This window comes from Scyliorhinus canicula, chromosome 19 (genome assembly GCF_902713615.1).
Source record: "Scyliorhinus canicula chromosome 19, sScyCan1.1, whole genome shotgun sequence".
NCBI classification, from domain to species: domain Eukaryota; kingdom Metazoa; phylum Chordata; class Chondrichthyes; order Carcharhiniformes; family Scyliorhinidae; genus Scyliorhinus; species Scyliorhinus canicula.
Genome location: NC_052164.1, coordinates 17,409,997 through 17,431,123, shown reverse-complemented (window position 1 = coordinate 17,431,123; position 21,127 = coordinate 17,409,997). Strand labels below are relative to the sequence as shown.

General features: G+C 48.3%; 1 protein-coding gene across 3 annotated transcripts in view; it reads left to right on the top strand.

The window, feature by feature from the left end:
* The window catches only part of ghdc (GH3 domain containing), a 36,348-nt gene extending 26,543 nt beyond the window's left edge, over positions 1–9,805 (top strand). For all 3 annotated transcript variants that reach the window (XM_038779203.1, XM_038779202.1, XM_038779204.1), the window contains exons 5-8: positions 882–953; positions 1,048–1,181; positions 5,292–5,380; positions 9,092–9,805. In XM_038779203.1, coding sequence (XP_038635131.1) covers positions 882–953; positions 1,048–1,181; positions 5,292–5,380; positions 9,092–9,313 — 517 coding nt within the window. In that variant the 3' untranslated portion in view covers positions 9,314–9,805. The remainder of the gene's footprint in view (positions 1–881; positions 954–1,047; positions 1,182–5,291; positions 5,381–9,091) is intronic.
* The last annotated feature ends 11,322 nt before the right edge of the window (positions 9,806–21,127 follow it).

The window sequence follows — 21,127 nt, the reverse complement described above, 5'->3', positions numbered from 1 at the left end:
AAGGGCTAAAGGGCCTCCTTCACCACTGCAGCCATTTTGTGATTCTGTTGCATGATTCTAGACCCCAACCTTCGGAATTTCCTAAAACTTGTCCACCTCCTTAGCCACCTTACCCTCCGTCAAGCCTCTTTACCGCCTCCTCGATTGGCCATCTTTGAATCATCTGCTGAGTTATCTCCTTCACGGCTTGGTGTCAGATTTTTCTTTATGACTCCTGTGAAGTGCCTTGGGGCATTTCAATACATTGAAGATGCTTTATAAATACAAGTTATTGTAAAAGCTGTAAGGACGTGTATAGATTAAACATTTGAAAATGCCTTTCGACTGTCATCCCTTATGCAGCCAGATTCTGAGCTAAAAGCAAATGACAGTGGATGCTGGAATCTGAAACAAAAACAGAAAACACTGGACAATCTGAGCAGGTCAGACAGCATCTGTGGAGAGAAAAGGGAGCTAACGTTTCGAGTCTGGGTGAAGAAGAGTCGGATGCTGTCAGATTGTGAGCTATATGCTCAACTCATAATTCAACACCAAAATAGTGCAGATGTTGGTTCTCAAACTGCTTGTGCAACGCTCTACTGTTTAGATCACAGTTTCCTCAAACTATGCATCAATAGGAATGAATGCTCTTTGCATTAGCAGCTGGTTGTACTGAGAGTGTTGGCAAATCCACCCCCATCTCAGCCTCGACATTGTACTGCTGGGAAATCACACGCGCTTATCCCACATTGTCGGGTCTGCCCTCATGATGGAATATCTAAAATATTCTGTGGATTAAATGAAAATAAATCTCAAAACAGAACCATAACCAGTTCCCGTTCATTCCCGCAGTGCTCCAAAACAAGTTTGGTTTTCTGTACAATATTTGTTGATCTTTTCAGGTACCGGATGGGGGATATTGTAAAGGTCGTGGGTTTTCACAATCAGTGTCCCGTCGTTGAATTTAAATGCAGGTGCGTGGATTTAATTTCATCCATTTATTTTGTTCTCTGTGCATTATTTTACTGAATTTCTAAACCTGGGCATTTGCTCATTTTGCTTTGTTAGACGAGGCCAGTTCTTAAACGTCAGAGGAGAGAAAATCACGGAGGGGGCGTTCTACCGAACGTTACTGCGAGCTGTTAGCCTGTGGCCTGGCGCAATGCTCCTTGATTACTGCTGTGCAGAGAGTGGCCTTTTGGGTAAGAACATGACTGGATTACCTGTTTAGTAACCGCTAAAATGAAGGATGTTAAAATCACAGGATTACTTTAAAGATTGCATCATCTGTCGGATCCAGCATGTTTGCTCCTGCCTGAAACTCTGGGACTTGACTTACTCATCAAAGTAACGCTCCGTGATTCAGTGATGGTCTTGACTTATTTTGATGAGAAGGAAGGTGGCTGATGCAGTCCTTTTAGCCTTTCACCTCTGACTTAAGAACATAAGAACCAGGAGTAGGCTATGGCCCCTCGAGCCTGCTCCGCCATTCAATAAGATCATGGCTGTTCTTTTGTGGACTCAGCTCCACTTTCCGGCCCAAACACCATAACCCTTAATCCCTTTATTCTTCAAAAAACTATCTATCTTTACCTTAAAAACATTTAATGAAGGAGCCTCAACTGCTTCACTGGGCAAGGAATTCCATAGATTCACAACCCTTTGGGTGAAGAAGTTCCTCCTAAACTCAGTCCTAAATCTACTTCCCCTTATTTTGAGGCTATGCCCCCTAGTTCTGCTTTCACCCGCCAGTGGAAACAACCTGCCCGCATCTATCCTATCTATTCCCTTCATAATTTTAAATGTTTCTATAAGATCCCCCCTCATCCTTCTAAATTCCAATGAGTACAGTCCCAGTCTACTCAACCTCTCCTCATAATCCAACCCCTTCAGCTCTGGGATTAACCTAGTGAATCTCCTCTGCACACCCTCCAGTGCCAGTATGTCTTTTCTCAAGTAAGGAGACCAAAACTGAACACAATACTGCAGGTGTGGCCTCACTAACACCTTCCCTCTAGCAATGAAGGACAAAATTCCATTTGCCTTCTTAATCATCTGTTGCACCTGTAAACCAACTTTCTGTGACTCATGCACTAGCACAGCCAGGTCTCTCTGCACAGCGGCATGCTTTAATATTTTATCGTTTAAATAATAATCCCGTTTGCTGTTATTCCTACCAAAATGGATAACCTCACATTTGTCAACATTGTATTCCATCTGCCAGACCCTAGCCCATTCACTTAACCTATCCAAATCCCTCTGCAGACTTCCAGTATCCTCTGCACGTTTCGCTTTATCACTCATCTTAGTGTCATCTGCAAACTTGGACGTGTGCCCTTTCAACTTTTTCTTTTATAAATTTAGTGTACCCAATTAATTTTTTCCAATTAAGGGGCTATTTAGTGTGGCCAACCCACCTGCCCTGCACATCTTTGGGTCGTGGGGGTGAAACCCACGCAAACACGGGGAGAATGTGCAAACTCCACACGGACAGTGACCCGGGATCGAACCTGGGACCTCTGCGCCATGAGGCAGCTGTGCTAACCACTGCGCCGGCATGCTGTCCGCTCTTTCAACTTGGACATGTCCGCCCAGATGAGGTGAAATAAAGATGAGTATCTTCCTCATGACAGATCTCCCACTGTAAACGCAGAGAGATTTGGGCAGCTCCAGTCCTTAAGGTCATAGCCTCAAATTGCCAGTAATTAAGTATTAAATTGACTGTCAATCGGTGGTACCCACGAGAATACCTGGAGTACAAGTTGGAAATTTTACACTGGGGCGGTTGGGGGTTGCGAATCCTTTTCGGATTAGTTTGAGGCACATCGCTTGGATGGAGGACAGAGAATCTTGTACAAAGGCCAAAAATACAACTACTGCTTGAAACCTGAAATCTAAACAGAGAATGCAGGAAATAACGTTTCAGGTTAACTATCTTTCTTCAGAACAGTTTTATTTGTTTGGTGCTGAAGTTGTTTGTCAAAAAGAAAAAAAAATGGTCCATTGTCCAACACCAACAATCTCCATAATCACCTTGATAAACACAAACCAATCCATCAAAATTGATTTAATAGACGCCTTACTGTAAGCATCGCATATAATGTAATCCTTTCCGCCAGCCAGGAGACTGGGCATACATGTGACAATCATAGTAGCCCAGTAATGTTTATGAGATAACCCATCAGCTACTAATGTTCAATGCTGAGTCTGAGAACGGACTGAAGCTTGAGGCACTTCTCGTGGGTAATAACTAATACCATGTTGTTTTGAGCAGTGCATCTTTACTGCAAACAAATCTACCTTGACTTATCCTACCTTTCTGTCTGGAGATGAGAGTACGGCACGGGTCACTGCAGTGGTATTCCATTTGCAGTGCCGCTCAAAAGGGTTCCAAGGTGAAGCTGAGCAGGGCATGTTTTTGTCCATGCTGGCGTGGAGGAGCTCGGGGTCAGACCAGACTGTCAACATCAGGGAGCACTGTTGAAATTTACAAACAGTAACCCTGATTCATATATTTGTGCCCCGTTCACAGTTGGATTTGCTTGTTTTACCGAAGGAAATACTGAAATCAGGCTGCACTGTTAAACTAAAATGGGTAATGCTCCAATTAGAAGATGCTGGGAGGTACCCAGAACATCTTCCCCAGTGGCAGAACGCAGGGTTAAGATTGTGAACGTGCTGTGTGGGAGCTTGTGATTTGTTCTGCCATTTACACTTCAAGCAAAGTTTAATTGCGTGTCTGCAGCACTAGTGTTGTTGCTGACTGTGCATCAGTCACACTCCCAACATTAAATTGCAACCCTAACCCCGACACTGGTACTTAAACCCAGCACTGCTGGAATATCCAGTCCTCCCTGAGGGAGAATAAGTCTGAAGCTAGCCAGTACATTGACTAGGGTTTATTTCCAAGGCAGCAGAGCAGACTCTCCCAGTTCCTCCCCTCGATGTTCCAGCTGTCCCTATTTATACTCTTTTAGCAGAACCAATTAAACTAAATTAAACAAACAAAGGGACAAACCAAGAGGGTAGCCCCTTAATGGGATGCTACATCAAACAAACCCCCCATTTATAGATCCACCAATACCCATTCCTGTTTAACAATGCAAATTGCCTTCACAATGTTATTGCCGTTCAAGAAAGTGATTGCCAATGGGCCTTTACACTGTATTAATAAGACATTGACATTCCTGTCCTCTATGTATTGATGAGATTAGGGACACTGATATATATGCCAGGGATTTCCAAATCTTGGAGGCTGGGAACCAAAGTCAGTGAGTGAGATGTAAACGGTTACAGAAAATATGGGTGGGATTTTCCGCCAGTGAAGGGGGTTCGCCATTAGCTACCAATGGGATCTTCTAGTCCTACCGCCAGGGAACCCACTGACACAGCTCAACCCCACATGCATCGATGTCAGCAGTCAGCGTTCAAAAGGTCAAGCCTGTGAGTACACAATCCACGTCTGTATCCATTCATTTCTACCTTGCTACATTTCATCACAGTTACTTTTTGATGAATCATTAAACGTGGCTCATAGTATTTAACTGATTATTTTTCCAGTGATTTAGATATGTGCAAAAGAACCCATCACATTAGTCACTACTCTTGCAATTAAAGTATTTGTACATTTGCCATCACAATACTCCAAATTAACTGATCGTTAATCTTGTCTGCCTATGGGCCCATGCCGTATGTAAGTTAACTGTTCCATTTAATACATGACCGTGAACATACTTCAAAATTAATAAATGGGGTGCAAATTCCGTTGGGATATCCTGGACACCTGATGCAAGCTTTTTCTTTCTTTCAATGTGCAAATATATTCTGTTAGTTGCGTGCTATGAGAAAATCTAAAGATATAGATGCAGCTAGCTAGTGGTGATCCTCAGGTTAAACCACCACCAGTTAGCTCTCCCCCTCAAAGGGGAAAAGCAGCCTATGGTCATCTGGAACTATGACGACTTTCCCTTTAATTTTAAAAAACTTTTATTGCTGAAAAACACAATAGAAAAATAATCATCTTCAGCAGTTGAATGGCGTTAATGACGCTACATGAAACCAATGTATTGCTAATTACAGTGAAGTCTGCAACTGACCTCCAGAACCTAATTCCTGTCCATCTGTTTGGCGATGATGGATGTAACTAAACTTAGAAATACCACTCAACTGCTGCTTGCAACATGAGGTGGCCTGAATTTAACTTAATGACCTTGTAACATGCTTTACTGTGTATGGTAAAATGAAGTGCTAAATCACTGGGCAGTGCCTATCTCTGCCCATATATCGCAGATAATTCAAATTTCTTCTCACAGGTCCATTCTGTGGCAGTTCAGACCCGCACTATGAAGTATTTGTCGAGATAAAAGGAGTCAGGAATTTGTCAGAGGATCAGCGTTACAAGGTGAGAGGCAATTTCTTATTGTCCTGCGAGGAGAGGGTTATGTTTGTTGAAAGGTGAAGTTAATCTATTTCCCCCCTCCCTTGTTGGGTTAGTCACGCTGGTGGTCTATGGTGCTGAATGACCATCATCACCGTCACTGAACTCGGCAAACCCGACATCAATCAGGCGTTAGAATTTGGCACTGTCCACTTTTGAGCAGCTGATGGACCGTGCTGGGTAGCGCATAACCTACTGACCCAGTAGAAGAGTCAATTTATTGTATAAGAGGCAGAGGGGAGATGGTAGCGTATTGAGCATGCCACTGGACTACTAATCCAAAGGCTCAGGCTAATTCTCTGGGACCACAACTTCAAATCTCAATTGTAGCTGGTGGAATTTAAATTAAATTAAGAAATTCAACTCATTAATTTGAAAAAGCTTGAAATGGAACGCTAGTCTCAGTAATGGTGGTCTTGAAATTAACATTAATTGGTGTAAAAACCCATGTGGTTCACTGTCTGCCGCCCTTACTTGTTCCGGCCTACATGGTATGGAATTCCTTCTTGAGAACTGTGTATTTGGGGAAGGGAAACAAAGCTGAGAATACACAATAAACGGGAGGGCACTGGGAGGGGTGGAGGAAGTGAGGGACTTTGGAGTGCATGTCCACAGGTCCCTGAAGGTGGTATAATGGGTGGTAAAGAAAGTAATTGGAATGTTTTCCTTTATTGGATGATGCATTGAATATAAAAGCAGGGATGTAATGCTGAACATGTATAAAACGCTGGTTAAACCACAGCTGGGTACCTGGTCGCCACATTACAGGAAAGATATATTTCCCCTGGAGAGAGTGCATTGGAGATGTATAAGAATGTTACCAGGGCTTGAAAATTGCAGCCATGAGGAAAGATTGGATAGGCTGGGTTGTTTTCCTTAGAACTGAGGGGTGACTTAATTGAGGTGTACAAAATTGCAGAGCCCTGTTTCCTTGAACGAAGAAGTTAATTGCCAATGAGCATAGATTTAAGGTGATTTGTAGAAGGATTAGAGGGGGCACAAGGAACAACCTCTTCACCCAGGGAATGGTGGGTGGTTTGCCTGGTTTGGTGGTGGAGGCAGAAACCTTCAACTCATTTAAAAGGTATCTGGATCTGCACCTGAAGTGCTGAAACCTGAAAGGCTACACGTTAGGTGCCGCAAGGTGGGATTCAATTGGGCTAGTCCTTTATTTTTTGGACAGTGCAGACACAACGGGCTGAAAGGCCTCTTTCTGTGCCGTACTTTTCTATGGCGTATGTTGACTTTACACATTGTGACATCAAGGAACCCTAACAAAACTATATTCAGTGGGAATCAGGGTGAAAACTCTCCACTGGTTGGAGTCAAAGCTAGTATAAAGGAAGATGGTTGTAGTTATTGGAGGTCAAGCATCTCAGCTCTAGGACATCACTGCAGGAGTTACTCAGGGCAGTAGTGTCTGAGGATCAACCATCTTCAGCTGCTTCATCAATGACCATCCTTCCAACATAAGGCCAGAAGTGGGGATGCTCGCTGATGATTGCGCACTGTTCAACACCAGTCACAACTCCTCAAATACTGGAGTCAATGTCCAAATGCAGCAAGACCTGGACAATATCCAGGCTTGGGATGACAAGTAACAAGAAAGAATCTGACCATTAACCTATGACGCTCAATGGCATTACCATTTCTGAATCCCCCACAATCAGCATCCTGGTGGTTACCATTAACAAGAAACTGAACTGGACGGGCCAGACAAGTACTATGGCAACAAGAGCACATCCGAGGCTAGAAGTGCAGTTTAGCTAAATGGAAACAAAGTCCCATAGCAATCAGGTTTAGCCGCGTATTTACCGCCACTCATGTTTGCTAAGGGGCCTCAGCGGGGAATGCATACAACGTTTTGTACGCTGAGGAGCTCCGCTCACTGGAACTCCTCAATGTAGCGAGAGATCTCCAAGACCCCCAAAGCAGCCCCTGACCCTCCCCAAGCCCCAACGCATTATGGGAGGGGCACCCATGGCCCGATCGCACGAGAACATAAAATGCCAGCTTGACACCCTGGCAGTGCCCCTGCTAACTGGCAGTGCAATCAGGTTGGCACACATGTGGCACTGCCAGGGTGACAGGCTGGCAGTGTCAGTGTGCCTGGGTAGCACCAGCAGTGCCAGGGTGCCACATTGCCCAATGGGCACGCATCTGGGGGCCACCTCCGATCCTCTGCGAGACCCCCACGAGTGCCATTCCGTCTGGTCTCTATTTGTGGAGCTCCGTACTGATCGGCGCTCACCCAAGGTTTCCAAGGCGAGGTCATGCTTCAGGTACTTCGGGAATCTGCACATTCATAGAATCATATAATAATAGAATCATAGAATGTACAGTACAGAAGGAGGCCATTCGGCCCATCAAGTCTGCACAGGCTCTTGGAAAGAGCACCCTACCCAGGCCCACTCCTCCACCCTATCCCCATAACCCAGTAACCCCACCCAACACTAAGGGCAATTTAGCATGGCCAATCCACCTAACCTGCACATCTTTGGACTGTGGGAGGAACCCGGAGGAAACCCACGCACACACGGGGAGAACGTGCAGACTCCGCACAGACAGTGACCCAAGTCGGGAATCGAACCTGGGACCCTGGAGCTGTGAAGCAATTGTGCTAACCACTATGCTACCGTGCTGCCCCAAAGTGAGACTAACTACCTCGCTATAATATGCAGATTTGCCAAATATTGATCCTGCCCACAATGGATGGGATTTAAATTGCAACGTTCACAAGATTGCGTGTGGTCTCGTGAGGCGTTGCAAATGGGTAGATCCCGAGAGCGGGGTCTCCTGGCTATTATCACCCATGCTGTGCCACGGCGAGCTGATTTCCGGGCACAGCGTGACCATTAAATCACGCCCTAGGAATCTTGTGGTGAGCAACTTGCCTCCTGTCTCCCCAAAACCTGTCGACCATCTGCTAAGCACAAGTCAAAAGTGTGATGGAAATCTCACCCTGGCCTGTAAGAGTGCAGCTCCAACACCATTCAGGAAGCTTGTGACCATGCAGAACGAAGCAGCCCGCTTGATTGGCATCCCTTCCACAAACATTCACTTCCACCATGACCACCAACATAGTGACAGCTGTGTGTACCATCTACAAGATGTACTGCAGAAACTCACCAGGATTCCTTAGACAGCACTGTCCAAATCCACAACCACACTATCTGGAAGGACACGGGCTGCAGATACCTGGGAACACCACCACCTGGAGATTCCCCTCCAGGTCACTCCCCATCCTGACTTGGAAATATATCGCTGTTCCTTCACTGTCGCTGGGTCAAAATCCTGGAACTCTTTTCCTCACAGCTGTGGGTGTATCTACACCATATGGACTGCGATGGTTCATGAAGGGAACTCGTCACCACCTTCTCAAAGGCAATTGGGGATGGGCAATATATATTGGCCTAACCATTAATGCCCACTTCCTGTAAATGAATTTTTAAAAAGACCCACAGCAGTGTTAACTTCTCTTCGCTTCCGTCTGGAATGGTCCAGCATTTCACCTAGCCAAGGGCAATAAGGAATGGGCAAATGATGCCCACATCCCGTGGAATAATGTTTTAAGACAATTTTCAAAAACTCAATTGCGCCAGTATGACAATTTGTGCTCTGTGCAGTGATTATTCAAGTATCTTCTTATTGACGTCCTCCTTCCTGTCTCAATAGCTGGACCAATGCCTTCAGGAAGATTCGGAACGGTACCAGTCATTTCGACGCAAGGGTAGCCTTGGACCAGTGAGAGTTCATATTGTGGCAGCAGGCAGCTTCAAAGAATTAACAGATTTTATCATGGCCAATTTAGGCACTTCCTACAGTCAGTTCAACATGCATCGCATTCTGAGGAACAAAGAATTTTTGGACTTTATTCAAAGAAAAGTAATTTCATGAAACCGATACCCCTTCAGATCCTTTCCCATCTTAAATTTAGCAGTTTGCACTTTCTCATGCACGTCTGTCTTTTCTTGGAATGAAGACTCCACATCCTTTTGTGGGCGGAGTTCATTCCCAGATTTCTGTAATGTATTTGGATTATACTTTTTTTTTGTAGCGATTAAGCATTGCACTAGGGAATGGTGAAACTGTACAGGCACAATAGAAGCACTCAACTGACCCTGATGGAAAAAGCAGTTGGACGCTTTGCCCATATCCGTTTGTGTGCAATACTTTTATCCTCTGCACTGGATGGAATTAAGTGGTTCTTCTCCAAAGAGCTGAAACACCTGCCTCTTTACATCCTGCAAGACAGATGATGCTCCCAGGGGAGCAGCTGACCAAAACCATTTCAAGAGGAATCTATTATTACTGTAAATAATCACAAATTATTACCTTGAATATTTGTGTCTGCTTGTATTTTCTGCATTAAAACCATTTTTATTCTAACCTTCCCTAATTGACGGGATTTGCTTACACTAAATGCACAACCTGATTTTCTGATTTTGGCACTTCTCCAACCACTTGGGACTTGCGATGTCCAGGTTCGCTGTGGGCCACTGACTCTTTCTACAATGATAGTTAAGAACATAAGAACTAGGAGCAGGAGTAGGCCACCTGGCCCCTCGAGCCTGCTCCGCCATTCAGAGAGATCATGGCTGATCTTTCGTGGACTCAACTCCACTTTCCGGCCAGAACACCATAACCCTTAATCCCTTTATTCTTCAAAAAACTATCTGTCTCTATCTTAAAAACATTTAATGAAGGAACCTCAACTGCTTCACTGGGCAAGGAATTCCATAGATTCACAACCCTTTGGGTGAAGAAGTTCCTCCCAAACTCGGTCCAAAATCTACTTCCCCTTATTTTGAGGCTATGCACCCTCATCTACTTTCACCCGCCAGTGGAAACAACCTGCCCGCATCTATCCTATCTATTCCCTTCATAATTTTATATGTTTCTATAAGATCCCCTCCTCATCCTTCTAAATTCCAACGAGTACAGTCCCAGTCTACTCAACCTCTCCTCGTAATCCAACCATTTCAGCTCTGGGATTAACCTAGTGAATCTCCTCTGCACACCCTCCAGCGCCAGTACGTCCTTTCTCAGGTAAGGAGACCAAAACTGAACACACTACTCCAGGTGTGGCCTCACTAACACCATATACAATTGCAGCATAACCTCCCTAGTCTTAAACTCCATCCCTCTAGCAATGAAGGACAAAATTCCATTTGCCACCTTAATCACCGGTAAACCAACTTTTTGCGACTCATGCACTCGCACGCCCAGGTCTCTCTGCACAGCAGCATGTTTTAATATTTTATCATTTGCTGTTATTCTACCAAAATGGATAACCTCACATTTGTCAACATTGTATTCCATCTGCCATAGTTAATGCCGTCCTGCTTCTCCCTCATTGCTCGGAGGGTGGAATAGAATCTGATTCACCATCACCGAGAACGGATCCAATCTCCCGAACTGAAGTGAGAATGACTCACAGCTGTGTCATTCAGACGTGTGATCATTTGGATGTCTGTCAAGGCTCAACCACTTGAGCTACAAATCTCACCTATGATTGTCTGGGATCTGTACCAATATTGTGAGAGTGAGTAATATTTCCATGGCAGATTGTCAACCGCTATCTGTACTTAGACTATGATAACCTGATGGCGAGGCATCTTTAGTTTAAACTCCCTTGATGGGGAAGTTCTGAGCGTTTTAAGCTCTGGAGGATAGTTGTGTTTAGCTATTAATCTGGCCTGTCCTTTCTGGACCAGTGCACAGTCTAATTAGGCAAAACAGATAATTCTAGCTGCTTCGAGGTAATCCGAGGGGAATTGTAACTGATTTTGAATTTCTGGTTGGTTGAGTCAGAGGAGAACAATAAAACAACTGGCTTTCTTTTCATATAATACATGGGATTATACATCTATTCTATATAAATATATTTAACATTCTATGGGCTACTAGTAAGATGATTCTTTGAGGTGGTGAAATCACGTTTAACGCTGAGTGAAGTTAATCAGAATGTGGGTAGTGTGGCCCCTTTAAGGGGCAAACTCTCGTGGTCCATGTGACGGGCTTGGGGCCAATCGCGCAGGAGTGAGTGAACCCCAATCAATGGCGAAAATGCGCAGGGCCCTGGTAGCGGGGTCCCAGGCAAAGTGGACCCTGGAGCCAGAGAGTGAAGGCGTGTTGAGTGACTTTGTGTTTATGTATAGTTTACCTTTGCTTGGTACCAGTAAACCCTTGATCAATTATACTGGAAGTCTCCCTAGTATTTATTACCTCAAGCCACATTAGCGACGAGTGTAAACCGGATCGATCGCAAGTCCGCAGTAATTTAGAATTTGAGGGGGAAGGGAGAAGCCTCTAAAACAAACCGAGAAATCGAAAAGCATCGACAGCATCATAAAACAGTGGGTGAAAATTGCCCACGATTTGGAAGCTTGACCCATTCAAACAGGGGGCCGAAGACTGAAACCAGTATATCGAGCAGCTCCCTTACTATCTTTACAGTAAACAAAATAAAGGGGTAGGATAAACAGACAGTTATTCTGTTGATGGTTTGTGGAACCCAGGCCTTTGCCTCATAAGGAATTTAACGATCCTGGAGTCTCCTGACACTTAAAGTAATTTGACCAGTTAGTGACGCTGGTCAGGGAGCATTTCCACCCCTGGCCCTCAATCATACTGTAGCGATACAAGTTTAATTCACTGTCAGGGACCCAGGAGCGACGATCTCCGCCTTTGTTGCCGGACTCCACCAAATGGCTGAGCATTGTTCGGCACAGCACTCGGTGAGATGCTGTGAGACTGTTTAGTATGCGGTATTAACAACATAAGTATGCGGTATTAACAACATAAGAAGCCACTGGCTGAAATAAAGATTACCCTAGACAGGATGATCAAAATCGCTCAGGCAACAAGAGGGGTACGTCAGAGCTTCAAAGTGTGCAAGAGGGCAAGGTGAACCAGCTGTGTGGCTGCAAGGGATGCAGCCAGGTCGACAGGCGCAGGAACAGGATCGTAATCAGTGGTCAGGGAAGACAATGAGTCGTCAGCCCAGAAGTCAAATTGATTGCTACCGATGCGGGGGAGACTTCCCCCAAGCAACTTGCTACTGCAGAGAGTTAATTTATTTTCGATGCAATAAGAAGGGCCAAACCAGGCAGGTTGCCACGCCAAATTAAAAAAAACGAGTCATGGTTCCAGTGAACAAAGCTGAGAAGAATTCAGATAAGGAACCTGAAACGTAGATTAAACATGGTGAAAGCCCCAATTGAGATAGTGCACCCTGTAAATGGAAAACGGCTAAAGATGGAGGTTGACATCAGGGAGTCGGCCATGGTTGTGGGTGAACAAACGTTCAAATATCTTTGAAGAGTTCAGTTTGAACCCAAGTATCACGACAGCCAAGTTGGCAACATATAGTGGCAAACCCTAAATATTTTGGGGACAACCAACAGGCAACAACAGCAACAGGATGTCCAGCAACCCATGATCATTGTTCAGGGACATCGGGCCAGTCTCATGGGACCAGACTGGTTGCGCTAAATCAAGTTGAACTGGTTGGAGATCTTCAAAACATTGCTTAGTATTTTCCATGAGGTTTTATGTAAATATAGAGACGTATTCCAGAAGGTGTTGGCACGAATAAAGAGAGTAAAGGCCAAGATTTACATCAATCCTGATTGCACAGCAAAGCTTTTCAGGGCGAGACCCATTGCTTACGCCTTACGCCAAAAAGTGGAAGCCAAACTTAATTCTTCCAGGTGTTTATCAGACCTGTGCAATTTTCTGAATGGGCAGCCCCCATTGTCCCTGTGCTAAGACTGGACCATTCAGGGCAGCCCCCAGTGTCTCTGTGCTAAGACTGGACCATTCAGGGCAGCCCCCATTGTCCCTGTGCTAAGACTGGACCATTCAGAGCAGCCCCCATTGTCCCTGTGCTAAGACTGGACCATTCGGGGCAGCTCCCATTGTCCCTGTGCTAAGACTGGACCATTCAGGGCAGCCCCCAGTGTCTCTGTGCTAAGACTGGACCATTCAGGGCAGCCCCCATTGTCCCTGTGCTAAGACTGGACCATTCAGGGCAGCCCCCATTGTCCCTGTGCTAAGACTGGACCATTCAGAGCAGCCCCCATTGTCCCTGTGCTAAGACTGGACCATTCGGGGCAGCTCCCATTGTCCCTGTGCTAAGACTGGACCATTCAGGGCAGCCCCCAGTGTCTCTGTGCTAAGACTGGACCATTCAGGGCAGCCCCCATTGTCCCTGTGCTAAGACTGGACCATTCAGGGCAGCCCCCAGTGTCTCTGTGCTAAGACTGGACCATTCAGGGCAGCCCCCATTGTCCCTGTGCTAAGACTGGACCATTCAGGGCAGCCCCCATTTTCCCTGTGCTAAGACTGGACCATTCAGGGCAGCCCCCAGTGTCTCTGTGCTAAGACTGGACCATTCAGGGCAGCCCCCATTGTCCCTGTGCTAAGACTGGACCATTCAGGGCAGCCCCCATTGTCCCTGTGCTAAGACTGGAGCACTCCGTTAGGATATGCGCGGATTACAAGTTTACGATAAACCAGGCAGCCCAAGTCAACAAATATCTAATTCCACAAATTGAAAATCTTTCTGCAAAGTTGGTGAGGAGCCTCACATACACCAAACTCTCCCTCAGTCATGCCTATTTGCAGTTAGAACTGGCTGAAGATTCTCAAAGGTTCGTGACAATTAACAAACATGAAGCCTGCTTCAATACACCAGGTTATCATTTGACATCTCCTCAGCCTGTGCGATATTCCAGTATACAATGGGGAATCTGCTCAAGGACACGCTAAAGGTTGTGGTCTACCTGGATGATGTTCCAGTAACAGGAACATCACATGAAGAGCTCCGAGCAAGCCTAGAAGAGGCGCTGAGAAGATTTAGAGATACGGGAATCTAACTGAAACATGAGAAATGTATTTTTGACGCTGGAAAGGCAACTCCCCTAACCTCCTCTCCTGCCCTCTTAGCATTAATCCGGAACACCTCGCTCTTCCCATTTTCAATTTATACCCTGAAAACCGGCCAAATTCTCTCAAGATCTCTATGATCCTTTCAAAGCTGCCCACTGGGTCTAAGAAAAAAACAAAACATTGTCGCCTAGAGCAAAACTCTGCATTCAGCACCCCACGCCTCCCCGCTCAATCCCTTTCCAACCCCTCCACACCCAAAGTGCCAATGCCAGCAGCTCTATCGCCAAAGCGAAGAGCAACGGCTTGAGCGGGCACTCCTACCTCACCCCCCAATACAGTTCAAAGTACCCCGAGCTCGGCTTCTTCATCCGGACACTCGCCATCGGCGCCCTGTACAGCAGCCGAACCCAATCCACAAAACCCTGGCGAAACCCGATCCGACCCAGCAGCTCCAACAAATACGCCCGCTATACCCGATCGAAAGATTCTCTGCATCCATTACCACAACTACTTCTACCTTCTACCCCTCCGAGGACATCATAATGACATTAAGCAGCCTGCGCAGAATCGCCGACAAGTGCCGCCCCTTCACAAATCACGCCTGGTCCTCCCCTATCATCCACAGCACGCAATCCTCTACCCGCGACGCTAACACCTTTGCGAACAACTTTGCATCACCATTAAGCAGCGATATTGGGCGGTACGTCCCACACTGCTCCGGGCCCTTATCTTTCTTCAAAACCAGCTAAATGGACACCTGCGACAATGCGGCGGGGGGGAAACTACTCCCCTCTCTGCTTCTCTTCATTGTACATCCTCACTAACAGATGCCTCAACTCTGCACCGTACTTCTTTAAAAACTCCACTGGGAACCCGTCCGACCCCCAGGGCCTTCCCTGCTGACATCACCCCAATGCCATCCCTCACCTCCCTCAGCCTGATCAGGGCCCCCAACCCGTCCAAGGACCGCCTCATCCCCTCCTCCCCAGGCGGCGGCTCTGACTCACACAGCCTTCTGTAGAAGGCCTCAAATACCCCATTCACTCCCTCTGGGTCCAATACCGCCTTGTCCCTCACGCTACCAATCTCCCTTGCTGCCGCCTGCTTGCTCAACTGGTGGGCCGGCACCTACTCGCCTTTTCTCCGTATTCGTATACCGCCCCTCTGCCCCTCCGCAATTGCCCCAACGCCTTCCCCGTGGACACTAACCCAAACTCCATCTGGAGCCTCTGTCTCTCCTTTAACCTTCCTCTGCTGCCACCAAGCGCTTCCGATCCACTCTCAAAGTCTCATCATCTACTAGCTCTCTCTCCGGTTCTATCCTCTCCCTATGCACCCAAATCAAATAAATTCATCCCTAACTACTGCCTTAAGTGCCTCCCACGACGTGGAGGCTGTGACCTCCCCCGTGACATTCCATTCAAACGCCCAAACTTTGACCAATGGGGAGAAAGCGCCGAGCCCTGGGAGTGGGGTTCCGGGCAGAGTGGACCTTGGAGCCAGAGAGTGAAGACCTGTTTAGTGACTCTGCCTGTGTCCAGTTCACCTTTACTTGTTATTCTGGAAGTCTCCCTGAGATTGCCTCGAGCCACTGAATTTGTTTAAGTATGAGTTTTGATGTCAGTCGGAAGACAGTCTAGCTCCTTTATCGGTGAGACAGTTACAATTGCTGGGGAAACATTGCTGTACCCATTTGTATTGGGCCAGGGGTTTAGAGAACCCCAAAGTGTATCATGGAGTTCACCTGACCCACAACGTTTACTAGATTGTGGTATGGGGAGCACATGGCCCACTCTACAGGTGTGGTACAGCAGAAATGGAAAAATATTTTTCAAAGCAAAACCACGTTTATTCTATGAACTCAAGTTAACCTTTTTAAAACATACAGTGAACATCTTAGCAACCATTAATTCAGATATAACCCCCAAAGAATACAACACTAAGTAAACCTTTAAGCTTTCCTTTTAGCATCCATACGACTTAAAAACAAAACCCTTAACAGAAGCGCACCAGGTTAAAGTCACTACTGAAAACATTTAGAATTCTGAATTCACCAAATGATCAAGAGACAGTCTTTTCATGGCAGGGAGATCAACAGTACAGCTGCTTTGTCTGGCTTCAGCTCCAACACTGAAAACGGAACTAAAACACACCCTGCAGCAAACAACCTAAAACAAAAGTAAAAAGCTGACAGACAGCCCAGCTCCACCCACCCTCTGACATCACTGCTGTAATATGAGCAGCCAAACATTTCTTAGAACGACATTCGCATGACACATTGGAGAAGGCGAGCTTTCATTATACTCCTTTCTGTAGTGTGACAGTGGCCATGGAAATGTGACTGATGCAGGCAACATAATGTACTTAGACATAATGTACTTATTGCCTTTCAAGTGTAGTCAAGTTTGCATGATGTTAAACTTGTTATTATACTGATGGATGGTTGTAACTGTGGTATTTCTTTCTTGCACGCTAGAGTTTTGGCATGTTGTTATGACCGCCATGTTATAAATTGGTATATTATAAATTCTATAATGTTTGCAGTCGTAGGCAAAACAAGAAAAGAAAGACTTATATTTCTATAGTGCGGTTCAAATCCTCAAATGTCCCAAAGTGCTTTATAGCCAAAGTGATATAAAGTAGGAAAGTGCTGGCCAATTTCCACGCTGGAAGGCCCCAGCAATGTGATAACCAGATCGTCTGTTTCTGAGTGAAAGCTATTTATCTGGACAGCGATTCTCATAAGATCAAATAACACCCAGTATTTCAAGCCTCTGTATTTTCATTGTGTATGCAAATTTTATCGACCGTTGATTGGCCTGACCAAGCATGGGGTTTTCGACAAGGAACAGTTCTTTGAAGAAATGCTGTTGCAATCCAACAGTTTTGCTTCCATCGCTGTTTCTGGGGAAAGGGCAGCTTATTAAGCTTCGACCAATGTATGTTGGAGTGTATCAAGTTTTTCCAAGGGCCAGTGTCTTGACTAGAACAGGGGTGGGCAAACTTTTCCGTGCAAGGGCCACATTCAGAAATTCACAATTTTAAAGGGCCGCATAGTATATTAAGTAAAATAATTACTTCACCCGGTTATGATTCTGGGCGCCTCATATAGAACATAGAACAGTACAGCACAGAACAGGCCCTTCGGCCCTCGACGTTGTGCCGAGCAATGATCACCCTACTCAAGTCAACGTATCCACCCTATACCAGTAAGTAACCCAACAGCCCCCCCCCCCCCCCCCCCCCACCCCCCATTAACCTTAAAAAAAAAAAAATTTTTTTTTAATGACTTGGTGGGCCGCATAAAGACCTTTGGCGGGCCGCATGCGGCCCGCGGGCCGTAGTTTGCCCACCCCTGGACTAGAAAGAAACTAGTTGGCTAGGAAGTCAAGAGTGATGTTTGCTGGATGCCATGAAATTTGTTACTCGAAGTTGGGATCACGTGACTCGGAGCAGCAGTGTTAAACGTTTTCACGATGCAGATACGGTCAGGAATGAAGAGGAGAATTTGATGGAGCTCGATGATATTGAACCGCAGAATGACTGAGTTGCATCGAGCAGGACTGATCTCCCTGCTACAGTGAGGCTGCAGTGTTGCTTCGATCAGCTGCATCACCATTGAAACCAATGCAAAACAGAATCAAATGAGCAAATTAGTGAGTTGGGAATAATATTGAAGGTCAAGTTGCTCTGAGCACCTGGCTTAAGATGGCTCCTGACATTCGACATTACGTTTAATGCATATCTAGCAATGGTTTGACTCTGAAATGTTCGTTAAAAATTGAAGAAGCAATTGCGTTTATTTCAAAGGGTCCAAAGTAATTGGGCTGGATCCTCCATTTTTGAGGGTAAGTGTTGAAGCCGGCACAGAATCCGTGGAGTTCTACGACAGCAAAACTGCAGCTGGCCCGATTCCATTACTGTTTAACGGGCTGGCATCGGCGCCATGTGGAACACAATCGATTCTAATGAGAAACAATGCCTAATTCACCAATTTCACGATTGACACTTGGGAGTTTGACAAGCAGCAGCCGCATATACACATTGCACTCCCCACACACACCATCCCAGTCAACAAGACGGCAGCGAGGAGAGCGGCCCCAAGATTCATGGATGCCGTGTTGGAGACCCTCCAGGATGTGGTGGATGACCCTGTACCCTGGCCCGGGAAGGGGGCTTCCAACTCCTGGAACTCTCCACACAGCAGCTCCGGTACAGCAGGTGGAGATGGGAACTCATGAGGGGGTCGGAGGGCAGGTCGACCCCAGAAACTCACTGCCGTCCAGTCGGGCCTCGGGCTTATGGAACGAACCATTAAGCATGGAGATGCCGTCACAGAGCCGGGGACTACATGAGGCGTTGTCGGCAAACATCCAGCGCCTGCAGGGGCCAGGTGGAGGAGTCCAACCATGTACAGCAGCAGGAAATGGTGCCAGCCATGCATGCCACCCAGGCCAACATCGCATGGTGGCATCCGCAGTGGAGGCATTGGGGGGGAGCAATGATTTTGGCTATGGATGTGCAAGGCCTGGGGCATTCTGTGCAGGTCCTCTCCCAGGCCCAGGGCAGGGTTGCCTCCTCACAGGCAACCATGTGCGAGAGCCCCCTGGCCATCGCAGCGGCGCTCCTGAGCATGCCTCAGTCACAGCAGGCCATGGCTGGGAATATCGGCAGCATTGCCCAGGCGCTGGTCGACTTGGAGCAGACACAAAGGGAGATGGCGCAGTCACTGGCAGATGTGAAACAAACCCGGAAGGTGGGGGCACAGTCAGGTGGGGGCACAGTCAGTGGGTGATGTGGCAGAGTCCCAGACGGAGATGGTCCACTCCCTGTGCTCCAAGGCTGCGAGCGTGCCTCGAGGACTGGCAGCACCAGGTGGTGGTGGGGCCTCAGGGAATGGCTCCGATCGAACCCCCGCCCGGGGGCTATTGGGCACCTCATGGGAGGAGAAGTTGATGGGGCCCATGCTGCTGACTCCTGTAGGGGAGGTGCTAGGATACCACACCTCGGACTTCCGCTCCCTGACCCTGGTCATCTTGTGGGCAGCGGACAGAACAGAGAGGGTGGACGGGGATGTGGGGAATGGGAATGTGGCAATGGGCAAACATTGTGATAGCCCCTGTCACCCAAGAGCCAATCCCCCAGGCGGGGTGGCATCTCAAACATGTCAGGAATCGTCGAGTGTAGCAGGGTGAAGGCGTTGTGCACACTGCCCGGGTATTGGGCAGGCACTGCTGGTACATGCGAAAGCTCATGCGGCGCCTCCGTGGCACCTCTTCCTCCTCCTCCTTGGCCTGTTGGGCAGCTGGCTCTCCATCCTGGAGAGCTGCCTCCTATTCCTCTGCTGCACGCTCCACTGCACCACGCTCCGATGCTGCACGCTCCGCTGTACCACGCTCCGATGCTGCATGCTCCGCTGCTGCACGCTCCGCTGCTGCACGCTCCGCTGCTCCACGCTCCGCTGCTGCACGCTCCGATGCTGCACGCTCCGATGCTGCACGCTCCGATGCTGCACGCTCCGATGCTGCACGCTCCGATGCTGCACGCTCCGATGCTGCACGCTCCGATGCTGCACGCTCCACTGCTGCACGCTCCGATGCTGCACGCTCCGATGCTGCACGCTCCACTGCTCCACGCTCCACTGCTGCACGCTCCACTGCTCCACGCTCTGATGCACGCTCCGATGCTGCGCGCTCTGCTGTACCACGCTCCGCTGCACCACGCTCCGCTGCTGCATGCTCCACTGCTGCACGCTCCGATGCTGCACGCTCCGATGCTGCACGCTCCGCTGCTCCACGCTCCGCTGCTGCATGCTCCGCTGCTGCCCGCTCCGATGCTGCCCGCTCCGATGCTGCCCGCTCCGATGCTGCCCGCTCCGATGCTGCCCGCTCCGATGCTGACCGCTCCAATGCTGCCCGCTCCGATGTTGCCCGCTCTGCTGCGGCACGTTCCGCTGCTGCACGCTCCGAAGCGGCATGCTCCGATGCTGCCCGCTCTGCTGCGGCACGTTCCGCTGCTTCATGCTCCGAAGCGGCATGCTCCGATGCTGCCCGCCCCATTGCTGCCCGCTCCGATGCTGCCCGCTCCGATGCTGCCCGCTCCGATGCTGCCCGCTCCGATGCTGCCCGCTCCGATGCTGCCCGCTCCGATGCTGCCCGCTCCGATGCTGCCCGCTCCGATGCTGCCCGCTCCGATGCTGCACGCTCCGCTGCGGCACGCTCCGATGCTGCCCGCTCCGATGCTGCCCGCTCCGATGCTGCACGCTCTGATGCTGCCCGCTCCGATGCTGCCCGCTCCGATGCTGCCCGCTCCGATGCTGCCCGCTCCGATGCTGCACGCTCCGATGCTGCCCGCTCCGATGCTGCCCGCTCTGATGCTGCCCGCTCCGATGCTGCCCGCTCCGATGCTGCACGCTCCGATGCTGCCCGCTCCGATGCTGCCCGCTCCGATGCTGCCCGCTCCGATGCTGCCCGCTCCGATGCTGCCCGCTCCGATGCTGCACGCTCCGATGCTGCACGCTCTGATGCTGCACGCTCCGATGCTGCACGCTCCGATGCTGCACGCTCCGATGCTGCACGCTCTGATGCTGCACGCTCCGCTGCGGCAGCTTCCTCCTCCTCGAGCTGCTCCAGCTCGTACAACTGCAGGGCATCCCCAGGGCTCCGGCGACTTGCAGGCAGGCCACCATTGCTGGTTGAATTCCAATATTCGTTGTCTGCAGGGAGTGAAAGGCCATCATGTTAGGTTGGTGTGTACCTCTGTGCCCAACCAAGTCCAACGGGCTACATGGTGGCCCCAGTTGGCACTGAGGGCTCT